We start from the raw sequence: 26974 nt of genomic DNA, 5'->3' as shown, positions 1-26974 counted from the left end.
GACTCTGGAAGAGAGAGTGAGGCTGATACTTTTGTGCAACTCTGCCTGACTTAAATTCCATTCATGTAAGAGTCAAGAAATCACCTGGTGAGATCATTGGTTCTCCTTGATATGAAACACAAGCAGCATTTGTATGTCACCCTTTATTCAGCCACTCTCCAAAGGGAAGAGTGTCTACTTTCTAGATTGTTTTTTTGGCTGCCACTATACGTGTTGTTATGAATGTTTTGGTACATAGTAAGCCTTTCTTGCTAGTTTAGCCATTCTTACGGGTAAATACCTAGTAGTGTAATCTCACGTACTTTTAGGTTCTTTGACAGAACAATTGGATCCATTCACAGTTAGGGAGAAAGTTGTTAAATGTTAGGGCAGTTTGGACAAAAGACTCAGAAATAGTCCAGGAGTATTTTACTACTGAAGTGGACATTATTTTCCTCCCTCTCCCCCCCGGAGCCCCTGGGTTGAGAAATGTCTGTTGAGTTTCTAGGCAGGGTTGGGCCTAGTAGCCACTCTCTGTTGTACCCCTTTGCCTGGCAGCTGCTTGGGCCCCCCTCTCTGTTGTGCCCCCTTGCCTAGCAGCACCTAGGAACCCCTGTCAAAACTGTTCTGTGAAAAATGTGTGCTATTGGAACCGCAAGGCTGTACTGGGAAGTGCTAAGATGCTTAAAAGGCACACACACTCCTTGTTCAGGGCTGCCTCCTCTGAGGACAGCCGCCGGCTAATAAAGACGCTCCATAATTCTCAATTGACTCTTGCCTGTGCTTTGTCTTGGTCCGTCCATTTCTCTACAAGAAGGCTAACTTGGGTGGAGCCAATGCTAAAGACTGAGGTATAGTGCAAGATGAGGACAGGTAGGATAATTGTATCTGTGAAGACAGCATTCCTTTCTTTGCCACCATACCAGATGATGAATCTATCATCTAATACTGTACTGTTATCCCTTTCACTTCACAACTTTCCCCGCTGTGGTTTTGATATATTGTGAATCGACATAAGAAATTAAATAGGAATTTTGGGGGAGTTTGCGTAAGCTACAGGTGACATGCAAAGGCAAGCAGATGACATAGAGCCTATGACCAAATACTTACCCAAATTTTACAATAAAGTACCGTAAATGCTTCATGAAAGAAAAAAAAAAATCTGACTTCTCTGGTATGAAGAGAGGGCCAGATAATTTTACATGGAATTTCCAAATTGTGGGGGTGCTGTACCCCTCACTCCCACGATGCGCAAGGGATAACTGTAGTGCTGTAATTGTTTTCTCTCCATCCTTGTTGACATGACCACTTCCACAGTCAGTAAGCATGTCAGGTACTGTTGTAAGCACCAGTGTAGAGTATTCCTACCAGTTTTTTTTTTTTTTAATAAACAATGTATTTATAGGATAAATTAAAATCTACTTCTGGTAGCTATTTGAGATCACTTACAATCCTTGTTCATCCTGCCTTTCTCGTTTGAACTCCCATTGATACCCTGTACTTCCATCAGACTAGCCTTTTTGATAGTCTCCTGGTTGCACCTTGTGTTTTGCTACCTCTCACTCATTCACTTCCCTTTCCTAGACTGTTCTTTCCTTTCCCTTGACCTCTTTTCTAGCCCAAGCTTCGTCGCTAAGGAGCTTTGTGATTTGGGGCAAGTTATTTAACTTCAGTAGTCCCCTGTTTCTTCGTCTCTAAATGAAAGAATTGGATCATATAGATTCTATTCTGTTCATATCCTACCCATCCTTTAATCCTGAGCCCAAATATAAGATTCTTCATGAAGTCTTCTGTCACTCTTAGAGAAATGATCTCTTTTGCCTCCAAATTCCCATGCCATAGTATGTGAATTTCAAGGCACTTATCATAAATTTCCTGATATTATAATTGTTTAGCACATAACATAGCACATCACCTAGTCCCTTATGAGCGGCATAGTACTTTTAAAAAATAACTGTTGAAATACTTAAAGTTCTTGATAACAATTTGCTCTAGATTTAAGAGTAACTATCAAGAAGTTTGCACTGATGCAGATTTTTAATGGTTTATGTAATTGTCATTCAAAAGTTCATGATTAAACCAAGGGAGATAAAATGAACAATTGTGATGATAAAAAATTTTTTAAAAGTTTTTTACAAATATAACTAATATAGTTCACATTACAGGGAATCAGGTAACTGGGGAAAAAATTTCTACATCAAATTTCTCTGATAATGGTCTGATATCTAAGATACAAAAGGAATTGATTCAGATTTATAGGACTAAGAGCCATTCTCCAATTGTTGTTTGTACTTTGTTCTTGGAAAGGACTGACATCTGGGAGGTGATGTCCTGACATGCAAGTAAATTGGATTTAAGCAAGGCAGGGCTATGCAAAGTCACCAGCCTCATTTTCTCCTCCAGAGCCATCTGGGTCCAGTAGTGAGATATAGATCAGGACAGCTGGAGATGGTGCTGAGTACAATGGGAGACATTGGCCTTTTTAAGCTAAAGTCTTTCAACAGGTCTCAGTTTGACTGAGGCAATACCCATTCAGTGATTAAGAATGATAAAGAATAGGTAAGAAACGAGGCAAAGAATGACCATTTTACCTAGTCAAAAAAATAAATAAATCTGGAAGGGCAAGACCCTCAGGGTTTCCAATTGCTATTTACTTTCACTCTGAGGCAATCTGGGTTGAAGCAATAGGTCCAAACTAGGACCTGTTGTTGGACAATCATTGAAAGTAAGGGTATGATACTCTTTCTGGTCAGAGGGAAGGGAAAGAAAGGAAGGAAAGAAGAAAGTTGTATGAAAGAAAGAAGGATGGAAAAGAAAGAAAGAAACAAAGAAAGAGAAGTGAAAAGAAATAAATCCAAGTAGTTTTTAGAGGAAGAGATCCAAGCTATCAACAGCCAAATGATAAAATTCCCCATATCACAAATAATTAGACAAGAAGGCTACAAGAAGCCTTCCCCAACCTCTTTTAATTCGAACGCCTTTCCTCTGTTAATTCTTTCCTATTTATCCTGTATGTAATTTGCTTTATATGCGTTTGTTTGCATAGGTTTCCTCTCTTAAAGTGTAAACCCCTGCAGGGCAGGGACTATCTTTTGCCTCGTTTTGTTTCCCCAGAGTTTGTTTTTTTTGTTGTTTTTTTTTTTTAGTCTTCTCCCACTCTCAGTAACCCCATTTGGGTTTTTATTTTTGTTTTTGTTTTTGTTTTGGCAGAGGTACTGGAGTGGTATGCCATTTCCTTCTCCAGCTCATTTTACAATGAGCAAAATAGGGTTAGGAGACTTACTCAGGGTCACACAGTTAGTAAATGTAGATCAGATTTGAACTTCCTGATTCAAAGCCTAGTTCTCCATCCACTGAGCTACCTATCAATCTCTAGCACATAGTAGGCACTCAGTAAATGTTGGCTGAAAGTGAAATAACTCTTGAGATTCTCTTTCATGTCCCTGGATTGACAGATTCCCCCTACCCCAGAATTCTAACCATTCTGGAAATCATTTTGGATTATGTCTCCAAAGTCACAGAACACTTCATGCCCTTTAATTCGGCAGTGCCTCTTCTAGGCTTATAGTACAAAAAAATAAGAGAAAGGGGGGAAGAATCCATATGTACAAAAATACTTTTGCCACCTCTTTTCCTAGAAGCCTCAAACTAAAAATTAGTGGAGAGCCTTCCTGTTGGAGAATGACTAAACAAATTATTGTATATGAAAATGATAGAATATTGCGCTGTAAGAAATGACAAAATTGATAGTTACAGAGGAAACTGGGATGACGTCTATGAACTGATGCAGAGGGAAGTAAGCAGATCTAGGAGAATAGTTCATGGTGACAGTAACATGAATGACAAGTCATGAGTCGAGACGACTAAGGATCAGAGAGATGATGGTCTCAGGATGCAGAATGAGTCATGCCATTTTGCATATAGCCAGTGTTGGAATTGGTTTTCTTGATCTATGTTGGTTGTGAGGGCTTAATTTTTTATTCATTTGGGCAGGAGGGGAGTGAGAAGGACAGAGAAATAATAAACAAAATATAAATAATAAATTGATTCAGGATATAGTGGATTATGTAATTATAATTCAAACATTTAATAATCCTTGATTCCATAAACCAATTTTGACATTCATTAGCTACTTAAAAGTTGTACAAGATTTTTTTAAGATTGATGAAACCATGAGTATAACATGGTGAAGCTGACAGAATTCTGAACTTGAGATCAAGAAGATAAGAGTTCATATCCTGCCTCTCAACACTTATGAGCCATGTAAACTTGGACAAATCATGTAATGTCTCTAAGGCTCAGTTTTCTCATCCGTAACAGAGACTGTGCCTGTTGAACTTATTTCACAGGGTTGTTGTCTCAAACAAACTTTGTTCTGCAAACTTCCCTGAAAAAGATATTACTAATTTAGATACTCTGACCTTTGATAGGTTTTTCTTGAGGTGATTTCAGCTGTAAAGCCAATTTTTTCTCAAGAGGTACAAAGCATTACAGGAATTTTGATAAGGGGGAGATCACTTCTGGCTCACTTGATCACTTCATAGGTTGTGAAACTTTCCAGCTGAACCTTCCAAGGCTGGATAGATTGTTGACAAGAATCAATGGTGAATTGTGGGAGTACATTCCAGGTGGAAGAAACTACATGAGAATTTCATGGCTAGAGCTTTGGAATAAAAGATTAAGAGATAAAACTTCCGAAGTAGCATGGGTCCAAATCTTGGAAGACTTTGAATTTCAGGCCAAGGACTGTTCCCTTTTAAAGGTGAGCCAGAAGACCTTGTATATTTAAAATTCTTATATAATAGTCTTTTGATTTAAGAAAGTAGAGAGGCACAGTCAGACACAAGTTTGCATTGTGGGAAGACCCAGAAATGATTAGAAAGGGAGAGCTAAGGCTTGCTGCACAGATATTCCTTAGAATTCTAGAAGTAAAGGGGGAAAGAGGTCATAGCCTGGATAGAAAAGGATAAATACAACATATATACTATTTGCAATCAAAATATTATTTAACGTGACACAATTGTCAGGTTTTTTTTTTAAACATAGACAAGTACGAATATTCAGATACATAAATAAGAACCAAAGAAAAGACATAAACAATGCAGAAGTGATTGTAGATAATTTTGCATACATCTGTAAATGTTTTTAAAAAAGATCTGTATTAATTTTAGAAGATAGTTACAAAATTGGCCTATTTATTTCTTTGCTTGCCTTTGAATTTCTTTTCCTTAAACTTTCTAAGGCCGTTATTTGCCACTGCTGGATTATTAGTTGTCATTGGTGGTATATTGTCTTTGAGGTTGTTCTTTCTTCATTCATTTCATATAAGCATTCTTATACTTCTTTGTAGTTTCCATAATTCCTATTTTTTATGGTGTGGTAGTTTTCCATGTTAGTACTAATAGAAATGAACCAAGTGGTAGCTGTGAGTTTGTAGGCAATCACATTTTGAACAAGCAGCATTTCAACTGTTGGACTTATTGGCACTCAGTGGTCATATGATCAGATGGCTTCAGTAGTGAAGCTTGACTAGTTACAAAGTCAACTATCAGTGATTTTCCCCTGTTTTTTGCCTTTTTATTCAGTAAATTGTCCAATAAGCATTTAGCAGGCACCATTATAAGTGCCTCTGTATATCAGACAAAAATAAGGAGGTCACATTCTAACAAAATTCAACATGCAAAAACTTGTAGATACCCTACATATATATATATATATATATGTATATACGGTATAATTAAAAAGTAATCTCAGAGGAAAGGCAGTAATGGGAAAGAGGTGAGGAAATATTTCCTGTAGAAGTTGTGATTTGGGATGTCTTTTTAAAAAAAAATCATTATTTATTTGTTTTAAATATATATTAATTTTTTTTGCTTCTAATTCTCTTCCACCCATTGAGAAAGCAAGAAATATGACACCATTTAATATATGTGAAATCATGCAACATCATTTTCATATTAGCTATGTTGAAAAAAAATAAGAAAAACAAAGAAAGTGAAAAATGTATGTTTCAGTTTTGCATTCAGACATCATTAGTTTTCTCTGTGGAGGTAAATAGCGTTTTTCATCATAAGTTTTTTCAGATGGTCTCGGATCATTGCATTGATCAGAATAGCCAAGTCGTTCATAGTTGATCATTGCACAATATTACTGTTACTTTATACAATGTTCTCATGGTTCTGCTCATTTCATTTTGCATCACTTCTTCTAAGTCTTCCAGGATTTTCTGAAACCATCTTGCTTGTAATTTCTTAATATGCAGTAGAATTCCATCACAATCGTATCCCACAACTTGTTCAGCCATTCCCCAACTGATGGGCATGGCTTTAATTTTCAATTCTTTTCTACCACAAAAAAGAGCTACTTTAGGTATTTTTGTATATATAGGTCCCTTTCCTTTTTGATCTCTTTAGGATACACACTTAGTAGTGATATTGCTGGATAAAGGGTGTGCACAGTTTTATAGCCCTTGGGTATAGCTTCAAATTGTTCTCCAGAATGGTTGGACCCATTCACTACTTCACCAACCGTGCATTAATGTTTGGGATAAGTCTTGAAGGAAGCCAAGAGGTCAAGGTGAGGGAATGGATAGGAGGAAATAAACCTTTGTATAACTCCTATTATATTACAGGCACTGTGCTAAGTACTTTTTATGAATATTACCTCATTTGATCCTTATAACAACCCTGTATGATTGGTACTATTGCTGTCATCCCCATTTTATAGTAGAGCCTTCTGATTGTTTAATGTGGAAGCTGCAATCTTGTGTTATCCATCTATATATACAGCTCATAACTGCCCTAATAATGAGAAAGTTCTTATGACTTAGAAGTTTCATTTTCACATAAAGGTATGTAAGCAGTTTTAACCTAATTAAGTCCCTTATGATTTCTCTTTCCTGTTTACCTTTTTATCTTGAGTCTTGTATTTTGAAGTGAAGTTTCGGTTCAGTTCTGGTCATTTCATCAGGAATGCTTGAAAGTCCTCTTTTTCATTGAGTGACCATTTTTTCCCTTTCAGTATTGTACTCAGTTTTGCTGAGTAAGTGATTCTTGGTTTTAATCCTAGCTCCTTTGCATTTTGGAATATCATATTTTAAGCCCTCTGATTGTTTAATGTAGAAGCTGCATTCTTGTGTTATCCTGACTGAGGCTTCATGATACTTGAATTGTTTCTTTCTGGTTGCTTGCAATATTTCCTCTTTGACCAGAGAACTCTGGAATTTAGCTATAATATTCCTGACTGTTTTCTCAGGGATCTCAGGAGGTGATTGTTGATTTCTTTCAATTTCAGTTTTACCCTGTAGTTCTAGAATATCAGGGCAAGTTTCCTTGAAAATATCTTGAAGGATGATGTCTAGCCTCTTTTTTTCATCGTGACTTTCAGGTAGTCCAATAATTTTTAAATTATCTCTCCTGGATCTGTTTTCCAGGTCAGTTACTGTTCTAATGCAGTATTTTACACTGTCTTATTTTTTCATTCTTATGGTTTTGTTTTATTGTTTCTTGATGTCTTATAGAATCATTAGCTTCCACTTGCTCAATCCTAATTTTTAAGCAATTATTTTCTTCATTGAGGTTTTGTGTATCTTTTTCCATTTGGCTTTTCACGCCATTCCTCTCCTTACTGGATTTTTGTACCTCTTTAACCATTTGGCCTAGTTTGTATTTTAAGGTGTTATTTTCTCCAGCACTTTTTGGTGCCCCCTTTATCAAACTGTTGACCCTTTTTTCATGATTTTCTTGCATCACTCATTTCTCTTCCCACTTTTCTCTCCACTTCTCTTGCTTGATTTTTAAAATCCTTTTTGAACTCTTCTACAAGCTGAGACCAATTCCTATTTTTCTTTAAGATTCTGGATGTAGGAGTTTTGACTTTGTTGTCTTCTAAGTGTGTGTTTTGATCTGCCTTGTAGTAACTTTCTGTAGTCAGTTTTTTTTTTTCTGTTGATTGCTTGTTTTTCCTAGGCTATTTCTTGACTTTTCACTCTTTGCTAAAGTGAGGCTCTGTTTCCGGAGCGGGGGGTGCACTGTCGCAAGCTTTAGGGGTTTCATGCAGCTGTTTTCAGAAACTCTTCTAGTGACAGGCAAGTTTTCAGTTTTTCTAAGGCAGTATAATAGGTGCCCAAAGTGGATGATATCGCCCTCTGGGGGACAATAGAACAATCCAGGGCAGATGATATTAGCTTTGGTGCAATTGGGGGATGTTGCATAAAAATAAGGTAATAATGGAAGCATAAGGAAAGAAGAGAAGACACTTTTGAAAAATTGTTTGTACATGTTTCATCTGCGGTGTAACAGAGTTAAAGTTGTTGTGATTACATTATTTTCCAAATAAACACACAAAAATGCAAGTTGTAATGGATCAGAGGTCAAGTCCATGGACATGTCTTAACAAGCAAGTATTGGCAGGTGGGTGGGTGTCACATTATCAGAAAATCTAGCATGTATTGCCAGGAATATGTGGGTGTAATGATTTGTTTATAGTACAGTACTATATGATTACATGATACAGTATTGTATCATCAAAATTTCAATTCAGGAAAAACCCCACAAATTTGCAAAAAATTATTAAATATAAGATGTGTCATTTAAAAATATATTTTATATTTTTTTGAAATGATGTAAATTAAAAAAAAGTTTAAGGGCTAAAGAAAGTAGATTTCCAGGGGGAGTGCTGAGTAATTTTTTTTTTTGAAAAGAGGGTGTTAGGACAAATAAGTTTCAGAACCTCTGATAGGAGAGATATGTTTACTGCTCTCCTATCCTGTGCTCTGGTCGCTGAGTGACCACAAGTTCTCTTTTCTGCCCTAGAACTATCATGAAGGTCAGTGTTCCACTGCTGTGACAGTCTCTGGAATGCTAGTGCTCTTCTCACTCTGTGACCTAGATCCAAGTATGGGTAAAACAACAGCCTTGCCCCCAATGCCAGCAAACAGACCCCTGCTGTAATCTCCTTCTGATCAACTGTTTGAACCCCTCCCCCCCCCCCCCCCCCCCCCCTTACTGTCTGTGGGCTGAGAACTCTGAAAGCAGCCACCACCATTGTTGATTCAGTCACATCCAAAACCTGCTCTTGGTTTTCTGGGAGCAGTCTGAGTCTGCATTGGCGCAGCCTGCACCAGACTGTTCTCCACTCTCACTCCAGTACAACAAATTCTTCTGAACTTCTAAGTTGCCTTGGGCTGGAAAATTGTTTCACCCATCTTTTTGTGAGTTTCTGCCACTCTAGAATTTATTTTAGGACTTTTTTAAGGTCTTTGGAGGTGTTGGGGGGAGAATTCAGATGAGTACCTGCCTTTTTTCTCCACCATCTTGGCTCCACCCCCCAAGACTTCCTTATTTAATCTCCTCTAATCATGTGCCCAATATATCCTTTATGTCCTGGCTTCCCATGGTACATGGACTTGAGAATAACCAAACTAAATAATTAGTTTGAACTTGGACTAGTCAAACAAGTATGAGCTTCAGAAAGTACTTTAAAGGTCATTTTTGCTCCAGTGGTGCCAAAGCTTTAGGATTGTTTTTAAAATCAGAAAATTTCATGGTGCTCCCATGATAAAAGTTGTACTGTTTCATTTGCATTTTGCTCTCCAACCTCTAGCTTAGTGCCTGGTATATATTAAGCACTTAATAAATGCATGTTAAATTTAATTGGTATACATTAATTGAGAAAGTACACCAACAAAATCTAGTCTGAATTCATTAATGTTTTAAAATAGATTTGTAATTATTAGCTATCATAGTATCTTTATATATTTGAAAAATGATTATGTATGTGTGTGGGTCAAATTTGGTCTACAGAAGATATTTTGCTTATGGACTTACTTCTTGATTTAAGGATCTCTTTCAACACTCTAGTGACCATTCATTAATCTAGTCCAGCCTACATTATTTTTATGTATAAGGAAAATGTATACCAGATAATTGAAGTGATATGCCCCAGGTCATAAACCTCTTACATACCAAAACTGAGACCTAGTTTCCAGCTTGCTGATTCAGTATTTCGTATTCTTTTCATTGTTCTGTCTTTGGGGCTAACCTCCATTAATGGTTATAGTTAAGTCACAGCAATGGTTTCTAGTTAAGAAGGTGATTTAAAACAAATAAATTGCTAGACACATTTGGGAAATATCTAATATATAACTTGATTGTACATAGTAGTGTTATATGTCTTTCTTTCCCTTTATACTGTGCACTCCTTGAGAACAGGAACTAACTTTTGCCTTTTTTTTTGTATCCTTATTGCTAAGCATAGTGCCTGGCACGTAGCAGGTCCTTAATATTTGTTTTTTTGTTGACTAAACAAGGCCAAGTAAGGTAAATCCCTGCAAGAAAGGTACAAGGAATGGAGATCTTTATTCTGTAATAAACATTTATTAAGTACCTGTCCCTGTATGTAGAGCAGTGTGCTAAGTGTTGGGGACATAAAAGGGTTAGATAAGGCACAGCCTGTACCTTTGTAGTAGTTGGCAATATGATGTAAATAGGTTTAGCCGGATCTCTGATCTCATTGATTTGAATCATTACAAAAGTGCTTTAGGGGTCAAGAAAGATTTCATGCAGAAAGTAATATTAGAGTTGGACTTTAAAGAGTAAGTAGGAATGAAGTCATCCAAGTGAAGGAGGGGTTGACTCTTCCAAGATTTTGGAATATGATGAGCAAAGGTGTGTATCATCTGGAACTATCTCTTGATCCTTATTAAATCTCTATTTTCCCTGTTGATTTTATTATGGTATAACCTTCCTGTGAATCAGAAACTCTTCCATTCTTTTTGTAGGCTTGTGTGGCATTCATAAATATTCTTGATAAATTCATTCAATAGATGCTCATAGTATGCAAGCTATTTTGGCACCTAGTTATTGCTTGCTTAATCAGCTGCTAATATTTTTAATAAGCAGGTTTATTTCCAAGGTCTGATCCATAGTAAACTTAGATATATTTGAAGGGAATTTAGCTAAATGAAGATAGGCAGTAAAGGCTGGGAGTACCAAGGGTACAGAGGTCCAATCTTGAAAACAGTGCTTTTTTTTTAATGACTCTTTCAAAGCCACACTCCAGCCATCTAGGTGTGATTCAGTGCTTGAGCTGAAACAGGTTTTCCTCATTTTCTACCTTTCTCCGTTTCAGCACTCTGCTCCCTTGGCTCTTGTGAACCTGTATGTATGCCACTGTCTTGTTTTCAGTCTCATCCATGATTTTCTGCTGATGTCTGAGGAGATGACAGCAACATCTCGGCAAAGTCAGGGTATGACCCACATAACTAGGATTTCAGCTCTAAGTGTACTTTAAAATGGTTTCTCTAGGATTGTATCATGCTTAAAAGAGGAGAGTTTTCATTCTGTTTGAGAATGGGCTACATGTACACATTTTTCCTTCTCTATCCAAGTGTCTTTATACATTTTGTTGTAAATGTCAGAAGAGAGGATTTCCTCAGTGGAAGTTATCTACAGCACAGGTCCAGGCTCAGACATTTTTGTCTAAAACAAATATTTTACAAGACTGATTTTTTTTCCTGTTGTTTTGCTATACATCGGTACTTCAGAAGGTCTGCGATTTCATGATTGTGGGCCCTCCTTTTTCAGATTGCAACCCCCCCGCCCAAATCTCTGTAAATGGTCTGTGACTTTTTTTCTTTCTACTCCCCCTCTTTTTCCCCTGCCAGTCATTACCTTAAGGTCAGCTTTGTGGTAGCAGGCTTTGCTGCACTTAGCAGGGCTGGCCTTCAGATAACAGATAGAAAGGTCCTTGCCAAGAACGTCCTGGAAACCTTTCTAGCTTAGTGTTACTTACCTTCTTGAGTTTGTTTTTGCCTCTGTGGTATTGCCTTTGAAAACACAGGGTTGCCTCTCTGCCACAGTAATGTGACAAAATAGAACTTGAGTGGGTGATTCATTTTGTAATAGAAGAAAATATGACCTACATTTGTCTCCTTAAAATTGGATGAATTCAAGTGTTTTCCCCCTTTGTGTTGCTTAATGATGCAGAAATAGTAACATGTTACTGGTTTTCAGTGTTTTTTTATTCATTTCCTTTTAGAACTGAAAACTACTCATTTGGAAACTCTCTACCAATGAGGGTCAGCTACCTATTTGTAACAGTCATAGAGAATGTCTTGGGGGCAATATGAGCTTGACTGACTAGCCCATGGTTCCAGTATGGATCAGTAGCAGGATTTTTACATGCATCTTTCTGACTAGTCCAGCCCTTATCTACTTTGCCATTTAGTTTAAGGTAATTGATTTGGAGCTGTAAGTGATCCCAGAGGTCATCTCTTCCAACTTTCTCATTTTAAAGATGAGGAAACTGAGATTCAAGATGGGTAAAGTGACTTAGCTGAAGTCACTGGTCTCTATCTTGATCTCCACTGCACATGTTAGATTGATGTCTATAGTGCAGGGAGATTTTTAACCTTTTATATGTCACGGACCCCCTTTGACAATGTGGTGAAACTTTTGGACTGACCCCATCTTAAGAATGTTTTAAAATGCATGAAATAAGTAGATAGGATTACAGAGAAAACCAAGTATATTGAAGTACAATTATCAAAAGATTAAAAACAAACAAAACAGAAAAATTCACAGACCTCAGGTTAAGAATCCCTGTGTCAGATCATATTGCATTTGGGGTGATGTGGAGGCGGATTAGAAGTGTGAATATTTACCAAGTAAACAATTTTCCAGCCATTTCAAGGGACTTCTTAGAAAAAGAGTGTAGTGATGATAGAGATTTTTCAAGTATCTATACAGTTATATGTATCTTGAGTCTCTGCCCCACTAATAGCCCTTGGATTGGGGTTCGGGGTCAGCAAATCACTGTTTTGAAGTCCACTACTATGTTTTTCTGTGGAGAAAGTTGATTGTGTAAACACTATATTTTAAATAACCACTACTTGCTAATGAAGCACAATGCATTTTTATTTTACAGGTTGCAACATGTTCAGAGATCAGAATGTGGAGAGGAATACTGTTCTGAAGAAATTAACATGCTACACATGGTAGAAGAAGATCCAACTCAGAAGCACTTTCACTGGCCTATGCTGTCCTGTACTTCAAACAGGGTTTAGTAATGAAGCCACCATTATGTCCTCAGTCAGTGAAGTGAATGCTGACCTCAAAGCGTTGTTAACAAACATTAATTTGGAGCAGTATCTTTTACGCTTCCAGGAATCTGGCTACCATACTGTGAAGGACTGTGCGGAGATAAATGACAGCATACTACAGAAAATTGGAGTGTTGCCTACAGGTCACCGAAGAAGGATCCTCAAACAGCTAGAGATGATCCTTTCAAAACTACAAGACCCTGTTGTATATGCGAATGTTCAGAAAAGAAAGAAAGACCCAGTGATATTAAAGGAGGAGCAAACTTTGTCTTCTGGTGCAGATACCTGGGTAAAACTTTCAGGTTTGTGTGGGAACCAGAGAATTGGCCCAGAGTCTTTGAAGACTTCAACAATTCCTGGCAGAAATGATATCTGTAATGAAAATGGGCCACCTACAGAATCAGTTGATACATCCTCTTTTACTAAACAGAGCGATTCTCCTCTTTCAGACACTATGTCCCCAAAGAATTTGGATTGTTGTCAAAATGTTGCCCTTGACAGTAGAAATGCAGAGAATACAGCTTTGGTTACAAAAAAGAATGTGGATTGCGCAGAAGAAAAAGAACAAATAGGAAAAATCGGTTGGAATTTAGACAGGCCTGGAGTGTTTCATAATGAGGACAGAGGACCTCTTTCCTCCCTTGATTATTCTATGTCCAAAACGAGCTTTGAAAACGAGTCTGGGATTTTATCAGCTAGACCACCTCCATCTCCATTCTTTGAGTTTACTGGAGAGATGATTGTAAATGACTTGTATATATCAGCAACGCAAAATCTAGCACCTATGAGGAGTCGTAGTAAGTTGGTTTCCAGACCATCACGATCTTTCATGTTAAGACACCGGCCTGTGCCAGAAATCCCAGGGTCATCCAAAGGAGCTATTTCAGGGAGGTAAGGACTTGGATAATAGACTAGAGCTAAGTTTGGGATATTTCTTATTAATTGTTCTGGATAATTATATTTGTGCAATAGAGAGGCAGCAGAAACCTGGCATGTGTATACCATTGGCAAATCATATCATCTTTTGAGTCTCAGTTTTTTCATCTATAAAATGGGGCATGATACTGTATGTGCTGGCCACCTTAGTGTTTTATTGTGAAGAAGATAGGGCTAGGGTCTGATATAGGGAGTTCCCAGGATGTGAAAACTCCCTCCACCAATGCTCCTCTGTTATTTATAATGGTAGAAAGTTACTTAGAACACTGAGAATTGAATGGATTGGATGGGAGGTCACACAACCAGCATGTGTCATGATGACTTGAATTCAGATCTATCTCAGAAGCTGGTTCTTTGTCTTTTACATTATATGGTTTCTTGTGTCGTCAATAATTTGCCATCTTTAAGGTATTATAGAAATGAGTTGTTATGGTAATAACATTTAATAAGAATAATTTCATTATTTATGAATTGGCCCTGAACAGTTTATGAAGTCATATACTTTTTTCCACAAGGTTTCAGTAATGTCCTGAAGGCCTTGAATCTGTCTTGTTTACTAATAATACCTAGCCAGTGATTTCTTTCCATATAGTTTTCAGGCATCCATAGTGACTGGGGCAAATCTGCAGTTTAGTATTTGGAAAAAGAAAAAAAAAAGAAAAGCAGGGCATTTGAGAAGTTGGGATTGAAGGACCTGTTTTAGGATTGGATAGTTTTTCAGGAGTTTGAAAATTACCAATTGCGTATTTGTGCATGATATTTTTACTTTCAAAACATTTTTTCTTTTAAAATTAATATGATCTGGCTCCTTAAGCAAAAGAAAAATGGGGATATAGTCTGTAGAAACCGAATGTTTTTGGCATGCAGAGACAGGTTGGTAATAGTACCCTGAAAAGGATCCTATAGTGGAGCTGATTTTCTGGTACCATAAGAAACATGTAGTCTGACCAGAAAAATTCAGAGGATATTAAATGTCTTTGACTCCTTACAAGAGGCCAGTTTTGTATAAGATATATTATATTTCACAACTTTACTGAAATTAAAAAAAAAGTTATCTAGTTTCAAGTTGTACATCATACATCAGAAAAAAGGTCTTGGTATTTGTGTGATTTGGATCTTCAGGGAACGGAGTTGAAATGGAAATATAATCACGGTGTATGAACTAAATTATAGGAATACATGTAAGGAAATTCTGAGCTAGATCACCTAATGGTGAGTCTCCCTGACTACTTTGATGTAGTGGTAAATATGGACTATGCATCGTGTGTGTATATATATATATATATATATATATATATGTATGTATGTATGTATGTTATATGCATATATGTATATTTTGATGAATGCATTTGAATACAATTGGTTTCCTTTGTAGTCTTATACGTTTTATTTGATGAATTTAATAGTCTTCTGAGAACTGGACCATAGGATACAGCAGATTACCAAAGAGGGTACATACTCTTCTCAAAAGACAAAGAACCCCTGCTCTAAGACCATAAATTGTAGAATAAGTGCTACTTTATAGTAGTAGGGGAATGCTCTGGTGAAGTCACAGGTCTGGTTAGTTAAAAGGAAATTTTAAAGGTACTCTTTTTAAAAGCTGTAACCAAATCCCATATTTCTAAACTTACAGTCCGTGATTTAGATTTTTTTTTAAATTTAATTTATGGATTTATATTTCCTGGAAATTGAAAATATGAATGTCTGAGATTGGTTTCTAACTTGGTTTTAAAATGTCATGTGCCAGACCTCTGGGATTATATAATTCAGATATTAGGCCTCTCCCTTTGGAGCCTGTGCTAGTGTGACCTTGGGAAAGTTACTAAACCCTCTGGGGTCTCAGCACCTATAAAACGAAAAGATTGGATTAATGATCTCTAGGGTACTTTATGTTTCTAATATTCCGTGATTCAGTGATTCCTGTGTTAAATGAAAATATAATGCCTGAAGTGTGGTGTCTGATGTAGCCTCTAAGAATATAGAGGCATGAAGCAGCTACAGGAAATTTAAATAGGTGTAATTTTTCAGGCATCTAATGAACCACAAATTATTAAAAGTACAAAGTAATTATCCTTCCCTTTTTAAAAAGGAAATGCTTTTTTGTGAATGTGCCTTTTATTATTCATGAAAGAAAAGAAGTTTTTGCAAGCTGGTATCACACAGAAAACTACACTGTAGCTTAACTGCAGTAAAGTTGGAGAGTGTGAATCACTGAAATGGAAATAGGAATTTCATAATGCGTTTTTTTCTTTCAGTTAAAATAATAGAAGGAGCAGAAAATTTTCTATGGTCATAGAACTCCATAGCTAGAAGGAGGACTGATCCCTCACCTAGTCCCAGTTTGTTTATTTTACAAATGAGAAGACTGAGGCCCAGAAAGATGAAGTGTGACTTTCTAATGTTACAACTAATTAAGGACTAATGTGAAATAGAAGTAAAATCGTCTGATTTCTAATCAGTAACTTTTGTGTTTCACCTACAGTAAATTAGATTATCAAATGGGTATATTTTTTTTTAAGTTTGACATATGGCTGTAAAGGACCTTTTGAAAGACTGCCTCAAGTTGTAGGGGACATCTGCTAAAAGTTTAAATCAAATTAATAAGACTGAGATCAGAACCTAAATCATGCAGATTAGTGTGAAATGATCACTTTTGGTTTTTGACGTAATAGTTCAAAAGCCAGTTTAATTTGTAATCAATGTATTCATTTATGAACTCCTAGAGCAGTTTTACTTTTTAATAGAAATACTATTCTCCAGGAAGAATTGCCATTTTAACGGTGTCTTATCTTTGTGTACGATTTGGAAGGGCTTTTTTTTTTTTTTTTTAACTGTACTCAAAGTGCCTCATTGAAACACTTGTGCATATACAAATGTGTTTTATAGATTAGAATCGTAGCACTGGAACTGTGAGGCTCCTCAGAGGCCATTTAGCTGAGCCCTTATTTTGCAGGTGAGGAAGTGTAGTTTAATAGCTTGTTCAAGGTCACGGTGGCAGTACCCCTAAGAGTCTGAACCCAGATTCTCTGAAGCCAGAGCCAGTGGTCATTCCATTGTATCATGTTTTACAACTAAAGTGGCTGTCAGAAGTTTGGTCATTTTTCTTTTCGTTTGCTTGTGTACGCTCAGGAAGTGCTTGTTTGTAACTATTCCCAGAACATGATGATGCTGAGACTTTATTATGAATTGTGGAGTTCCAAATCTTGATCATCTTGATTTGTTGTGTCTGTCATTGGTCAGATGGCTCTGGGGTGCCAGCTGAATTCACGTGTATGTATGGCTAAATACTTGGGTTGTTGAAGTCTTTGAGGCTCACTCTGCCTAAGGATTACAACATGTGGTTTTCTTTTGAAATGAGATTGTGAAATACAGCTGTGATGAGAGAAGAGATTGCATTTACTGACAGATTTTCTGTTGTGTGACAATTGTGACTGGAGATAATAGGTCAACCTAGATCACTGTGGAAAAATCTTGGGGGGTGATTTTCAAAGTATTCAGGCATCAGTGACTAAAATACTTTAATGACAAGTATTTTTATTATTGTTTGAATTCATCCTGGTAAGAAATTTTGTTGATTGGTCCTGAATTTATTAAGCTGTTCTATTTAAACTATTTTCATTTCTTGTCCTAAAGAAATATATTTTTTTGTATTTTATCCAACAAATACCTTATGAAGAACTTGCTGTGTACTTGGTGCTATGATAGGAACTAGGGATTACAAAATAAAAGTAAGGTGGTCTCTACCCTATGGGAATTTATATCCTGCTACCTTTGTAGGAATTTGTTAACACCCTATGAATGAAAGTGCAATTGATAAGGTTGGTAGCTCTGCTGCAGATAAGGTTGGGATATGTTCATTAATTTAATTTAGTTCAGTTATTTTTCAGTCGTGTCCAGCTTTTTGTGACACTATTTGGGGTTTTGTTGGCAGAGATACTGGACTGGTTTGCCACTCCTTTTCCAGCTCATTTTACTGATGAAAAAATGAGGTAGACAGGATTAAGTGACTTGCCCAGGGTCACATAGCCAGTAAGTGTCTGAGGCTAGATTGAAACTCAGGAACATGTATGTGTCTTCCTCACTTTAGGCCCAATGCCATCTTATTCATTAATTTAGGAGTAATGCTAAATACATTTTCTTACATTTCATTTTTCAAAAAATATCTAATTTCTATGGGGCATGAAGAACACATTGTAGACAACAAACAAAATAATTGGGTAATATACATATGGTAAGTGCCTAATATTACCACAGTAGAAATCAGAGATTTATAGATTATTAGGGTTGGGAGGGATTAGAGATTATCTGATCCAAATCCCTTATTTTCCTTGGTGCGGTAACTGAGGCCTTGATAAATTATGTGATCTGTGGATGTTCCTTAGGGCATAGTGCAGATGTGAACTCAATAAAGTCTTAAGCCCCAATGCAATACAATTCTCCTTTCATTTAAAAATGTTTCAGTTTATCAGTAGCCCCCAAGTTATAGTTAAATTATTCCTATCATATCATAAGTATGAAGTAAAAAATATTCATGTTCACACCCAATCTCCTTACACACCTGAATCCCCCACTCATTGGGCAAATAGGAGTTTATTATGTTATTTTGATACCTACTTCTATGACTTTGTGACCTCATAACTCTAGGTTGTATTTTCCTGCCCTGTTATACATTTATTGCTGTTGTAAGCATTTCTAGAACTGTCAAAATCCATGGGAGGGAGCATAGTTTATCTACATTAGTACTGGGAAAGCTTCTAATTTCTGCCTCTCTTTTTAAAAACTATCATTGGAAGGTTGATGATTACAGTGTTAGCATTGGACCAGCAATAGGCCAACTGTGTGCTCAGGAGGTGTATAAATCTTAACTGTAGTCTAATAAAGCTGGAGGGGGTGATGGTGGAGTCTTTCAGTATCATTTTCACCATAATGTTTTAGACCCTCTGAAATTCCCGACTCCCCCAGTCTTTCAGTCCTCTTCATCCCCCAGGAATCTGTTCAGTACCTATCTTTAATTTCTTTGAATCTATCAGAAACCAAAAGGGGCCCCAGAGGCAAATTTAGAAGTATAAAGTGGGCCAGGAACAGGGTGTTAATTGGATGGTATTAAATAGTTACAGAGCTTATCAGAATAGGTATTTTTGTGTAAGAGAAAGCATACTGGATTTGGATTCAGGGGACCTGGCTTGGAATCCTGCCACTAGCTGTCTGACCTTGGGAAAGTACTTTATCTTTCTTTGCATATCCTTTGAAGTGCTTTCCCTCAGTTTTAATATCTATAAGGTGAAGATAATGCCGTGCTACCTACTTTAGAGGGCTGTTTGCGAGGATTCAGTGAGATAAAGCTTTGTGTAAAACTGTAAAATGTTATTAAATATTAAGCATCATCATTATCTTCAGAGGTGCCACTGTGGTATTGGGGAGATGGCGGAAGAGAGGAGAAATACCTTCTGAGAACTGCATCTGCCATCTAAATGTTTATTGGTCTTCTGGCTAAGAGTATTGTTTATTCCCTGAGTTAGTTTCTTTCTCATGGATCTAGTTTTTGGGTAAATACCTTCCCGTCAGATTCTATTTCTTTATTTTATAATACAACAAGGGATAAGACTAGCTAGCTGATCTCAGGTCCTTCAACTAGTTTAACTCTTTATGATTCTATAAATAACAAAAATATAAAAATTTACCTTTCGGTTTTCTAATCGACAAATCTTGAACATTTGAAAAAAAATAGCACGGGGGCGGGGGAAGGGGGAGACGATGCACCAGCAGTAAATGCTATATCATTGGGAATTGCTTTTAGACTGGTACTGTGATTTCATTGGCATATCAATCTCCCAGTGGGAAAACTCCCTGGGCAGTCAAATCTGCAGCTGATACATAATTTATGGGTTAAGAGAGTTGCCTGGGGCACTAAGAAGTTACGTGACTTGGACAGGGTTACACAGCCAGTATATGACAGGAAGGATTTGAAAACAGATAGCTCAGAGCCTGATGTTGGCTCACCATTCCTAAATCTCAGTGTACTATTTAGCAGTTTGAAATGATATATTTTTACATTATTTGAATTTTAAGGCAGTTTTGGAGAGTGTGTATTTAGGTTATGGATATCATGGGTCCTGACGATCTATTAATGATTTCAGGTACCTTCATTTATGTGTGTCAAAAACACAGGAGCACATAGAAACCATTATAATCTCTTGCTTTGCCCTGTGGTAAGTTTGGAATATCTATGGTAATCTGAAGATCCAAGTGTAGAAGTGGTTTTCCCACAACTGAGAGTTAAGTGAGACTGTGGTAGTCAGTCTGCCAATATTAAGCAACTTTAAACCAAGCATTGTACAAAAGAAATATTGTCTCTTCCCTTGAGGAGCACATAACTTAGAGAAGAAAATGTCCCTACCCCCTCTACACATATCCAACAGTAGAATAGTTCTACATGGTAACATATGAAGTAAAGACCAAGAAATGCAGTGTGTGAGTGCTTTGGGAACATGGAATAGGGAGTAAGGGAGTAAACAGTCTGGAAAACCACTAGAGTACAACAAAATTTGAGCTGAGTATTTGTAGAGGAAAGGGACAGAGTGTGGAATCTGCAGCAGTTCATAGGATGGAGACAGTGGCATAGAGAGAGCCATGCAGATTTGTTTGATTTCTAGTATGACCCGGCTTGTCAGCAATGCATTAAGATGATCAGTTCATAGATTAGAGCTGGAAAGGACTGGAGAGGACGTTAGGTCCAAACCCCTCATTTTCCAGTGAGGAAACTGAACTTCCAAGAGGCCGAGTGACCTGCTGCAGGTTCCACCGCTATTAAGAGTTTGAACCAGCATTGGAACTCCAGCATTCTATCCATTAAGCCGCCCAGGTGTCATTAGAGAAAGGTTCTACTAATTGCTGAAGGGTCTGAAGGTTTAAATTTGATATGAATGACATGTGGTTGCCACTTTGCTGAGTTCTGAGATGGAAAAATAGGAATTAAATATATGAAGAATTTTTTTTTCTCTCTCTTAATGTATGGGATAGATGGGAATAGGTCAGTGTAAATGATGGTGCTGCTTATAGTTTAGAGAGAAGGCTAATAAGAGGTAGGTAAGGATAGGGCTGGTGTGATTATAAAGAAACCCACTGTAAGAAATATAAGAGGCCTTAGACCTTAAAGAGCAATGAAGAGAGGGATTGGAGATTACTTGAAGGGTTTAGAACTTATATTGTTAAACACTGATCATAGGTAATTCACAATCATTAAAAAGCTCATTGATTTATCACATTTTCTAATGAGACAAAGCTGGAAGATATAGCTGACATACTTGGTAATAGGGTTAGGATCCAGTCCAGAACATTGGCTTGATCTAATAGGACGAAGTTAAACAGGGGTAAATGGAAAGTCTTATATGTTGGTTGAATTTGTAGGTGTAAGATTTATAGGAGTACAATGGTTATGCAGTAATTTGCCTGAAACAGGATTTGGTGGATTTAAGTACAATTCAGGCTTGATATTAATTAATAGGTTGAAATCACAGCTAAGCAAGCTCATGCAATTTTAGGTTACTTCCAGAGATGTATAATTTCCAGCAATCTGTAGGTGATAGTCCCCAGTCCTTCCTTTACTGTGCTACCCCAAATTGTTGTAGATATGGTTGGCTCTGGTCAGAGTAGCCAGAGGAGGGCTGCTAGGATAGTTACCAGCTTTGAGTCCATGTCTTCATGCCATATGAGAATTAATTGAAGGAACTGGGAATGTTGAAAGGACAGTGCACATGGGCAAGGTGGATTAGATTTACTCAAACCCCAAAGGGCAGAAGTAGGAATAATATGTGGAAGTTGTGAAGAGGTGGATTTAGAGTGGCTATAAGAAAATGAAGTTCTCAATAATTCAAGCCATATCAAAGTAAATGGTTGTCTCATCAAGTATTGGCTCCCTCTGCTTGACGTTCCCATGTAGAAAGGCTAGATGGTTGTTTATGTTGTAGCTGAGATCCTTTTGTCAATTTCACATTTGACTAGATGACTGGGGAAACCCTTTTTAACTGTAAAATTATGAGATTTCCATAATTTACACTAACTGGGAAGGAGGGTAGGCCAGTTGGAGAAATGATTGAATCAGTAAACATTTTATTAGGAATACAGTTTGAAATAACTTGTGTGCTAACCAGTAGTCTTCCAAGGTCTTCCCTTGATTTTAGAGGGAATAGATGAAAATGACAATGCATTTAGCATATCAGTTTATATTAAAGTAAAGGAGCAATGACACAGTAGACCATGGAACTGAGTAGGGATCCCAAGACATAAAACTGAGTTATTAATGTAATTCTGGATTTAGCAGATATTTGATGTTGAGTGATTCATTTAAATTGTATGAATGTCAGTTTCTTCATCTGTAAAATGAAGATAATATCAATTTTATCTATCTGAGAGTGTTGTAAGGATCCGTTGAGTTAATGAATGTGCAATTCATAAATTCTTGGGCTCTATTCAAATTCCAAACATTTAATGACAATCGTATATTACTAATGTGCTTATAAAGTTTATCCTAAAGGATTTTCCAGCATCTATTAAAGTATTTTTTAAAAATTTGTTTTTAAATCAATGGTCTGATAAGTACTCAGCTTCATTATTAGAATAGGAGGTTTTATTAAATGGTATGGACTGTTTCTAAAAAAAAATAATAATGCTGATTTACTGGTATTGAAAATAATTGTCGAAAGGAGTTCCAGATTTACTGTGTGAACTTGAGGAAGTTAATTTAACCTCATTGATTTTTGGTTTCCTTATCTTTAAAAGATAGGGTTTTGCTTGTACATGATTTCTAAGGATCCCCTCCTAGTCCTGCAATTCTAGAAAAGATATTGGCTATGTTGTGACACTGAGAAAGCAAAACTCTAGAAAAATTGTACTTCTAATTTCAGATATTACCTTTGGTAGTGTAATTGTCATTCCCAAGTGATTCTAAAACTAATTATTGAATCTTGTGAAATTAATTTGTAACTGACTCTCTCCTTTGTTTGAAGCTATGCCCGGGAGAGGAGAATTGGTGGTAACTCCAGTGGAAAGACATTCACCATGCAAAGTGAGTTGATTCTTTTAAACCTGTAGTCACTGATTGTTTTAAACGCAAATTGAATCAAATTTTTCAAACTACCTATTTCATAAGCAAGGGGAAAAGGAAATGACATAGCTAATTGTCTGTTTATACTACATGCTTGGGCGCTTTTAAAGTGAATGAATAAAATACAACAAAGTCTGCTTGGAAACCTTGAACATTAAATACGTGTTTATATAGACAACTTGGGTCATTCTCCAAGAACAAATGAAAGCATTTAGTTGGATTAGTGCTGAAGCTGGCAGTCTGTTTGTGCATGATAAACAGGAAATACTTGAGAGGGATGTCCCAGCTACTTGTTCTTTAACTAAAAACCTTTCTTCCTTTCTCCTGCAAGTTCAGGTGCATTTTCCTTAATAAAAGGTGGCAAATATCATAAGATCTAATACTACTTTGAGGGGGGAAAGGCAAGGCAAAATTGCCAGCATCTGAGAACAGAAGAGGTGAGGGTATAACTTTTTCTGATTGCTCTCCTCCAGGAAACTTGAATGTTTTCTGTATAGGCAGATTAGATCTAGAAAAGCACTGGATGTCTGAATAATCAAATATGTAATAGTGTGTTTTGTCAGTGAATATTTCGCAGTTTTGCATTGGCACATCTTCCACTGATGTCCTATTTCAATGCCTTATTATGGTATGGGCCTGACTTCATGGTCAGTGGAGTGCAAATTCTGGCAGATTCTTACCAGGTTAGAAAGGCTTTGAGTGGAGGACCCCTGATAGATTGTGTGTCATTTTAGAATCAACCTAATTTGGAGGGGCTCATCAGCAGGTTGGCCACAAAGTGAGCTTTTCTGGGACCTTCTCTTGGTTGAATGAAGGGGAGGAAACAATACTGAACTAAATGAGATAGTAGAAGTGGGGTTAGGATTGTTGAGCACAGAACTGTACTGTTCACTTGAAGAATCCTGATATCAGTCAATTCTGACTTCCTGGCCTAGTTGAAAAGTGACTTCCATTAAGAAACTGTGCCCTAGTTGGTGATGCTGTCTGACTAGAAATCAATATAGACAAATCCAGAAAACATTCCTCATTGATTTGCTCTTCTTAATGTTAAATATGGTTATAGTAATTCCCCAGATTGCTAGGAAATGAAGTGCTAATTTTCAAAGGGGTGACTCAAAATTGTCATTATGAACATAAGTTATTGGTATATAGTTTAGAGAAGAAAGTAGTGATCATTTACCCATTTTCTAGTTTAGATTCTAGACATATAAGTTTTAATTTTATTTGCTTGGAGGCAAGTCTTCCTATAAATATTGATGGTAATGCCCTAGTTTTACAAATTGAGGAAATGAGGAAGAAAGAAATTTATTTATAAAATTGAATGTAATTTTAAAAGTGTCACCCACATAATTGAACCTAAGCTACCCAAAGTAAATGGTAAAGACTGTTCTGGTTAATCAAAGGCTTAGTTAATATGGAAGGAATACCAAATGGACACAGTATTTGGAAGAATAGTTTTTCTATAAGTTTATAGGTTACATCAAACAATTATTTGGAAAAGTGACCATTGATATATTCTTGGCTCATCTGCCTTAACATTTATTTTATAGCTTGATTATGAAAGTATTGCTTCCTCATGGCCATAACTTTGTGTTTATCCTAAAGTTTTGAAGAAACTGATTTTCTTCTGTTTCCCAAACGTAGTCCTGGACTATTTGAAATCCTACCTTACTTAAGAAGAATACAATTGTCCACTTGGCAAAATATCAGGATACTTATTACAGCTGAAAAGATCAAACACCAAATATTTACTGAGTTCCCACCATTTTCTTTTTCTAATTAAACTTTATTTATTTACTTTTATTTATTTTATTACAATTAGGATTTTTTTTCCTTTCCATCCCACTCTTAACCACGGAGGAACAAAAAATATGCTTTGTAATAAATATACATAGTTACGCAAAGCAGATTCCCACTTGTCTTCTTCTGCAGTCTGAGTCCACTTCCTTCTATTTTCAAAGCATGATGCCAACTTTATGAGAGTTTGCTAAGGCAGTCTTTGCCCACAAGTAGTGTAGAATCTAATTAATAAATATAGCTAGTATTTACATAATACTTTCTATGTGTCAGATATTTTTGCTAAGTGAACTGAAATAGTTCTCATTTGATCCTCACAACCACCCTGGGAAGTAGGGGTTATTATTATCCTTCCAACAACCTTTTATAATAATTTGCTCCTTAGCAGATCTGTACTTTATTGATATAGCAACGGTTCAGCATGGCTCAGCATGAAACAAGATCTCATATCAATGCAACTTGTGAAATGGTCCTTGAGCTTTGCTGTGACAAAAGCTCACCATCCTGTGGGCATCCAGAAGATGAGTCTGTCCCACCTTGAGAGAGCCTGGGTGGTCTTTGAAAGATACAGATGTGGTCATTGTACAGCTACAACTTCCATCTTGCGTGGCAGAGCCTTTGAGAACCAATGCTTATTTTCATACCAGGATGGAGCATTGGAGGAGGACATTAGTTAAATAATTTTTACCATAAATAAATCTTAAGTGCTGCTTTAATTGTGAAGCTACTTTAACTTTTTAAAGGTAATCTCTTTATATTTTTATTTTCTCCTCAAAAGAGTCACTTGAAGAACAGTCATCGTTGACCTTTCCACGTGGAGATTCTCTTCTTCTTAAGAGCACAGAAAATTCCAAGGTGAGCTGGTTTAATGTAAATGTTTTGTGTTATTTTTGGTATATTTCCACGATCATTCCCTATGTGCCTATGCCTGCAAAGGTAAATGTGTAGTAAGTGAAATATGTATGATAGGCATTTTTTTCATATTTATTTTCAGTGAGTTAAATATGAAGCAGGAACATCTTAGCTTCCATTAAAAGGTTTCAGATGACAGTAAAGTATCTATCATGAAAGCAGTGTCATTTCATTCAATACTCATTATTCATGCGGCACAATTATCTTAGTATTTCAGAAAGTAGGTCAATTTTATTACAGACTTTTCTGTATAGTACTCATCTATAAATTATTTAATTTTAAATTAATAAGTATATAGTCTATTTGTAACTGTTTTAAGATATAGATTATTAATTTTTCCTGTATTGAGGTCTTTGACATGAGATCAAATGAGGTAAGTGTTTAGCGTAGTGCTATATAAATGTTAGTTTTCATGGAGTTTGAATGCTGATTGAAGCATACTATTTTCTCTTTTTTTCCCTTTCTTGTGTTTTTTTCCCTTTCGTTCCAATTCTTCCGTCACAACATGACTAATTTGGAAATATGTCTAATAGGATTGTACACATACAGCCTATATCAGATTGTGTACTATTTTAGGGAAGGAGGAGGGGAGAGAGAGAAAAAAAAAAGTGGAACTGAAAATCTTATAAAAGTGAATGTTGAAAATTATTTTTACATGTAGCTGGAAAAAATACTATTAAGTGGGAGAAAAAAGAAAAAAATAAAGTGGAAAAAATATTATTATTGTTATTAGTTTTTTGTGTGTCTGCTTTGCCACATTTGCATCATTTACCTATTCTTTAACATCTATGTAGGATAAGGATTAATTTTTAAAAAATAAATTGAGTACATTATCTATATCTTTTCTAACATATTGAGGACAGGTGGCAAAAATTGTTTAAAATAAGATTTGTAGATTATTTGTGGATTTTATTTATGTCAGTTATTGTCGTCTCTACTATGTCACCAGATATGCCTAAGTATACTCAGTGAATATAAGTTCTTTTAGGCCAAATACTGTTCATTTTTTTTTTTTTTGCCATCATATCCCTCTTCTAGAGGGGGAGCATGGTGTTGACCTCAAAGACCTGGAGATATAAGTTAAGGTTATTCCCCTGACACATACTGGCTCTGTGACCCTAGGCAAGTCCCTTAACCATGTGGTG

The 26974-nt window shown here is 36.5% G+C and overlaps 1 protein-coding gene across 2 annotated transcripts in view; it reads left to right on the top strand.

The window, feature by feature from the left end:
- Window positions 1-26974, top strand: part of ARAP2 (ArfGAP with RhoGAP domain, ankyrin repeat and PH domain 2) — a 228206-nt gene that overhangs the window by 26878 nt on the left and 174354 nt on the right. For both annotated transcript variants that reach the window (XM_072620438.1, XM_072620439.1), the window contains exons 2-4: window positions 12907-13972; window positions 23023-23081; window positions 25696-25772. In XM_072620438.1, the coding sequence (XP_072476539.1) occupies window positions 13062-13972; window positions 23023-23081; window positions 25696-25772 (1047 nt within the window). In that variant the 5' untranslated portion in view covers window positions 12907-13061. The remainder of the gene's footprint in view (window positions 1-12906; window positions 13973-23022; window positions 23082-25695; window positions 25773-26974) is intronic.

This window comes from Notamacropus eugenii, chromosome 6, assembly GCF_028372415.1.
Source record: "Notamacropus eugenii isolate mMacEug1 chromosome 6, mMacEug1.pri_v2, whole genome shotgun sequence".
In the NCBI taxonomy this organism is placed as follows: domain Eukaryota; kingdom Metazoa; phylum Chordata; class Mammalia; order Diprotodontia; family Macropodidae; genus Notamacropus; species Notamacropus eugenii.
This window is presented reverse-complemented; position numbering and strand designations above follow the sequence as displayed.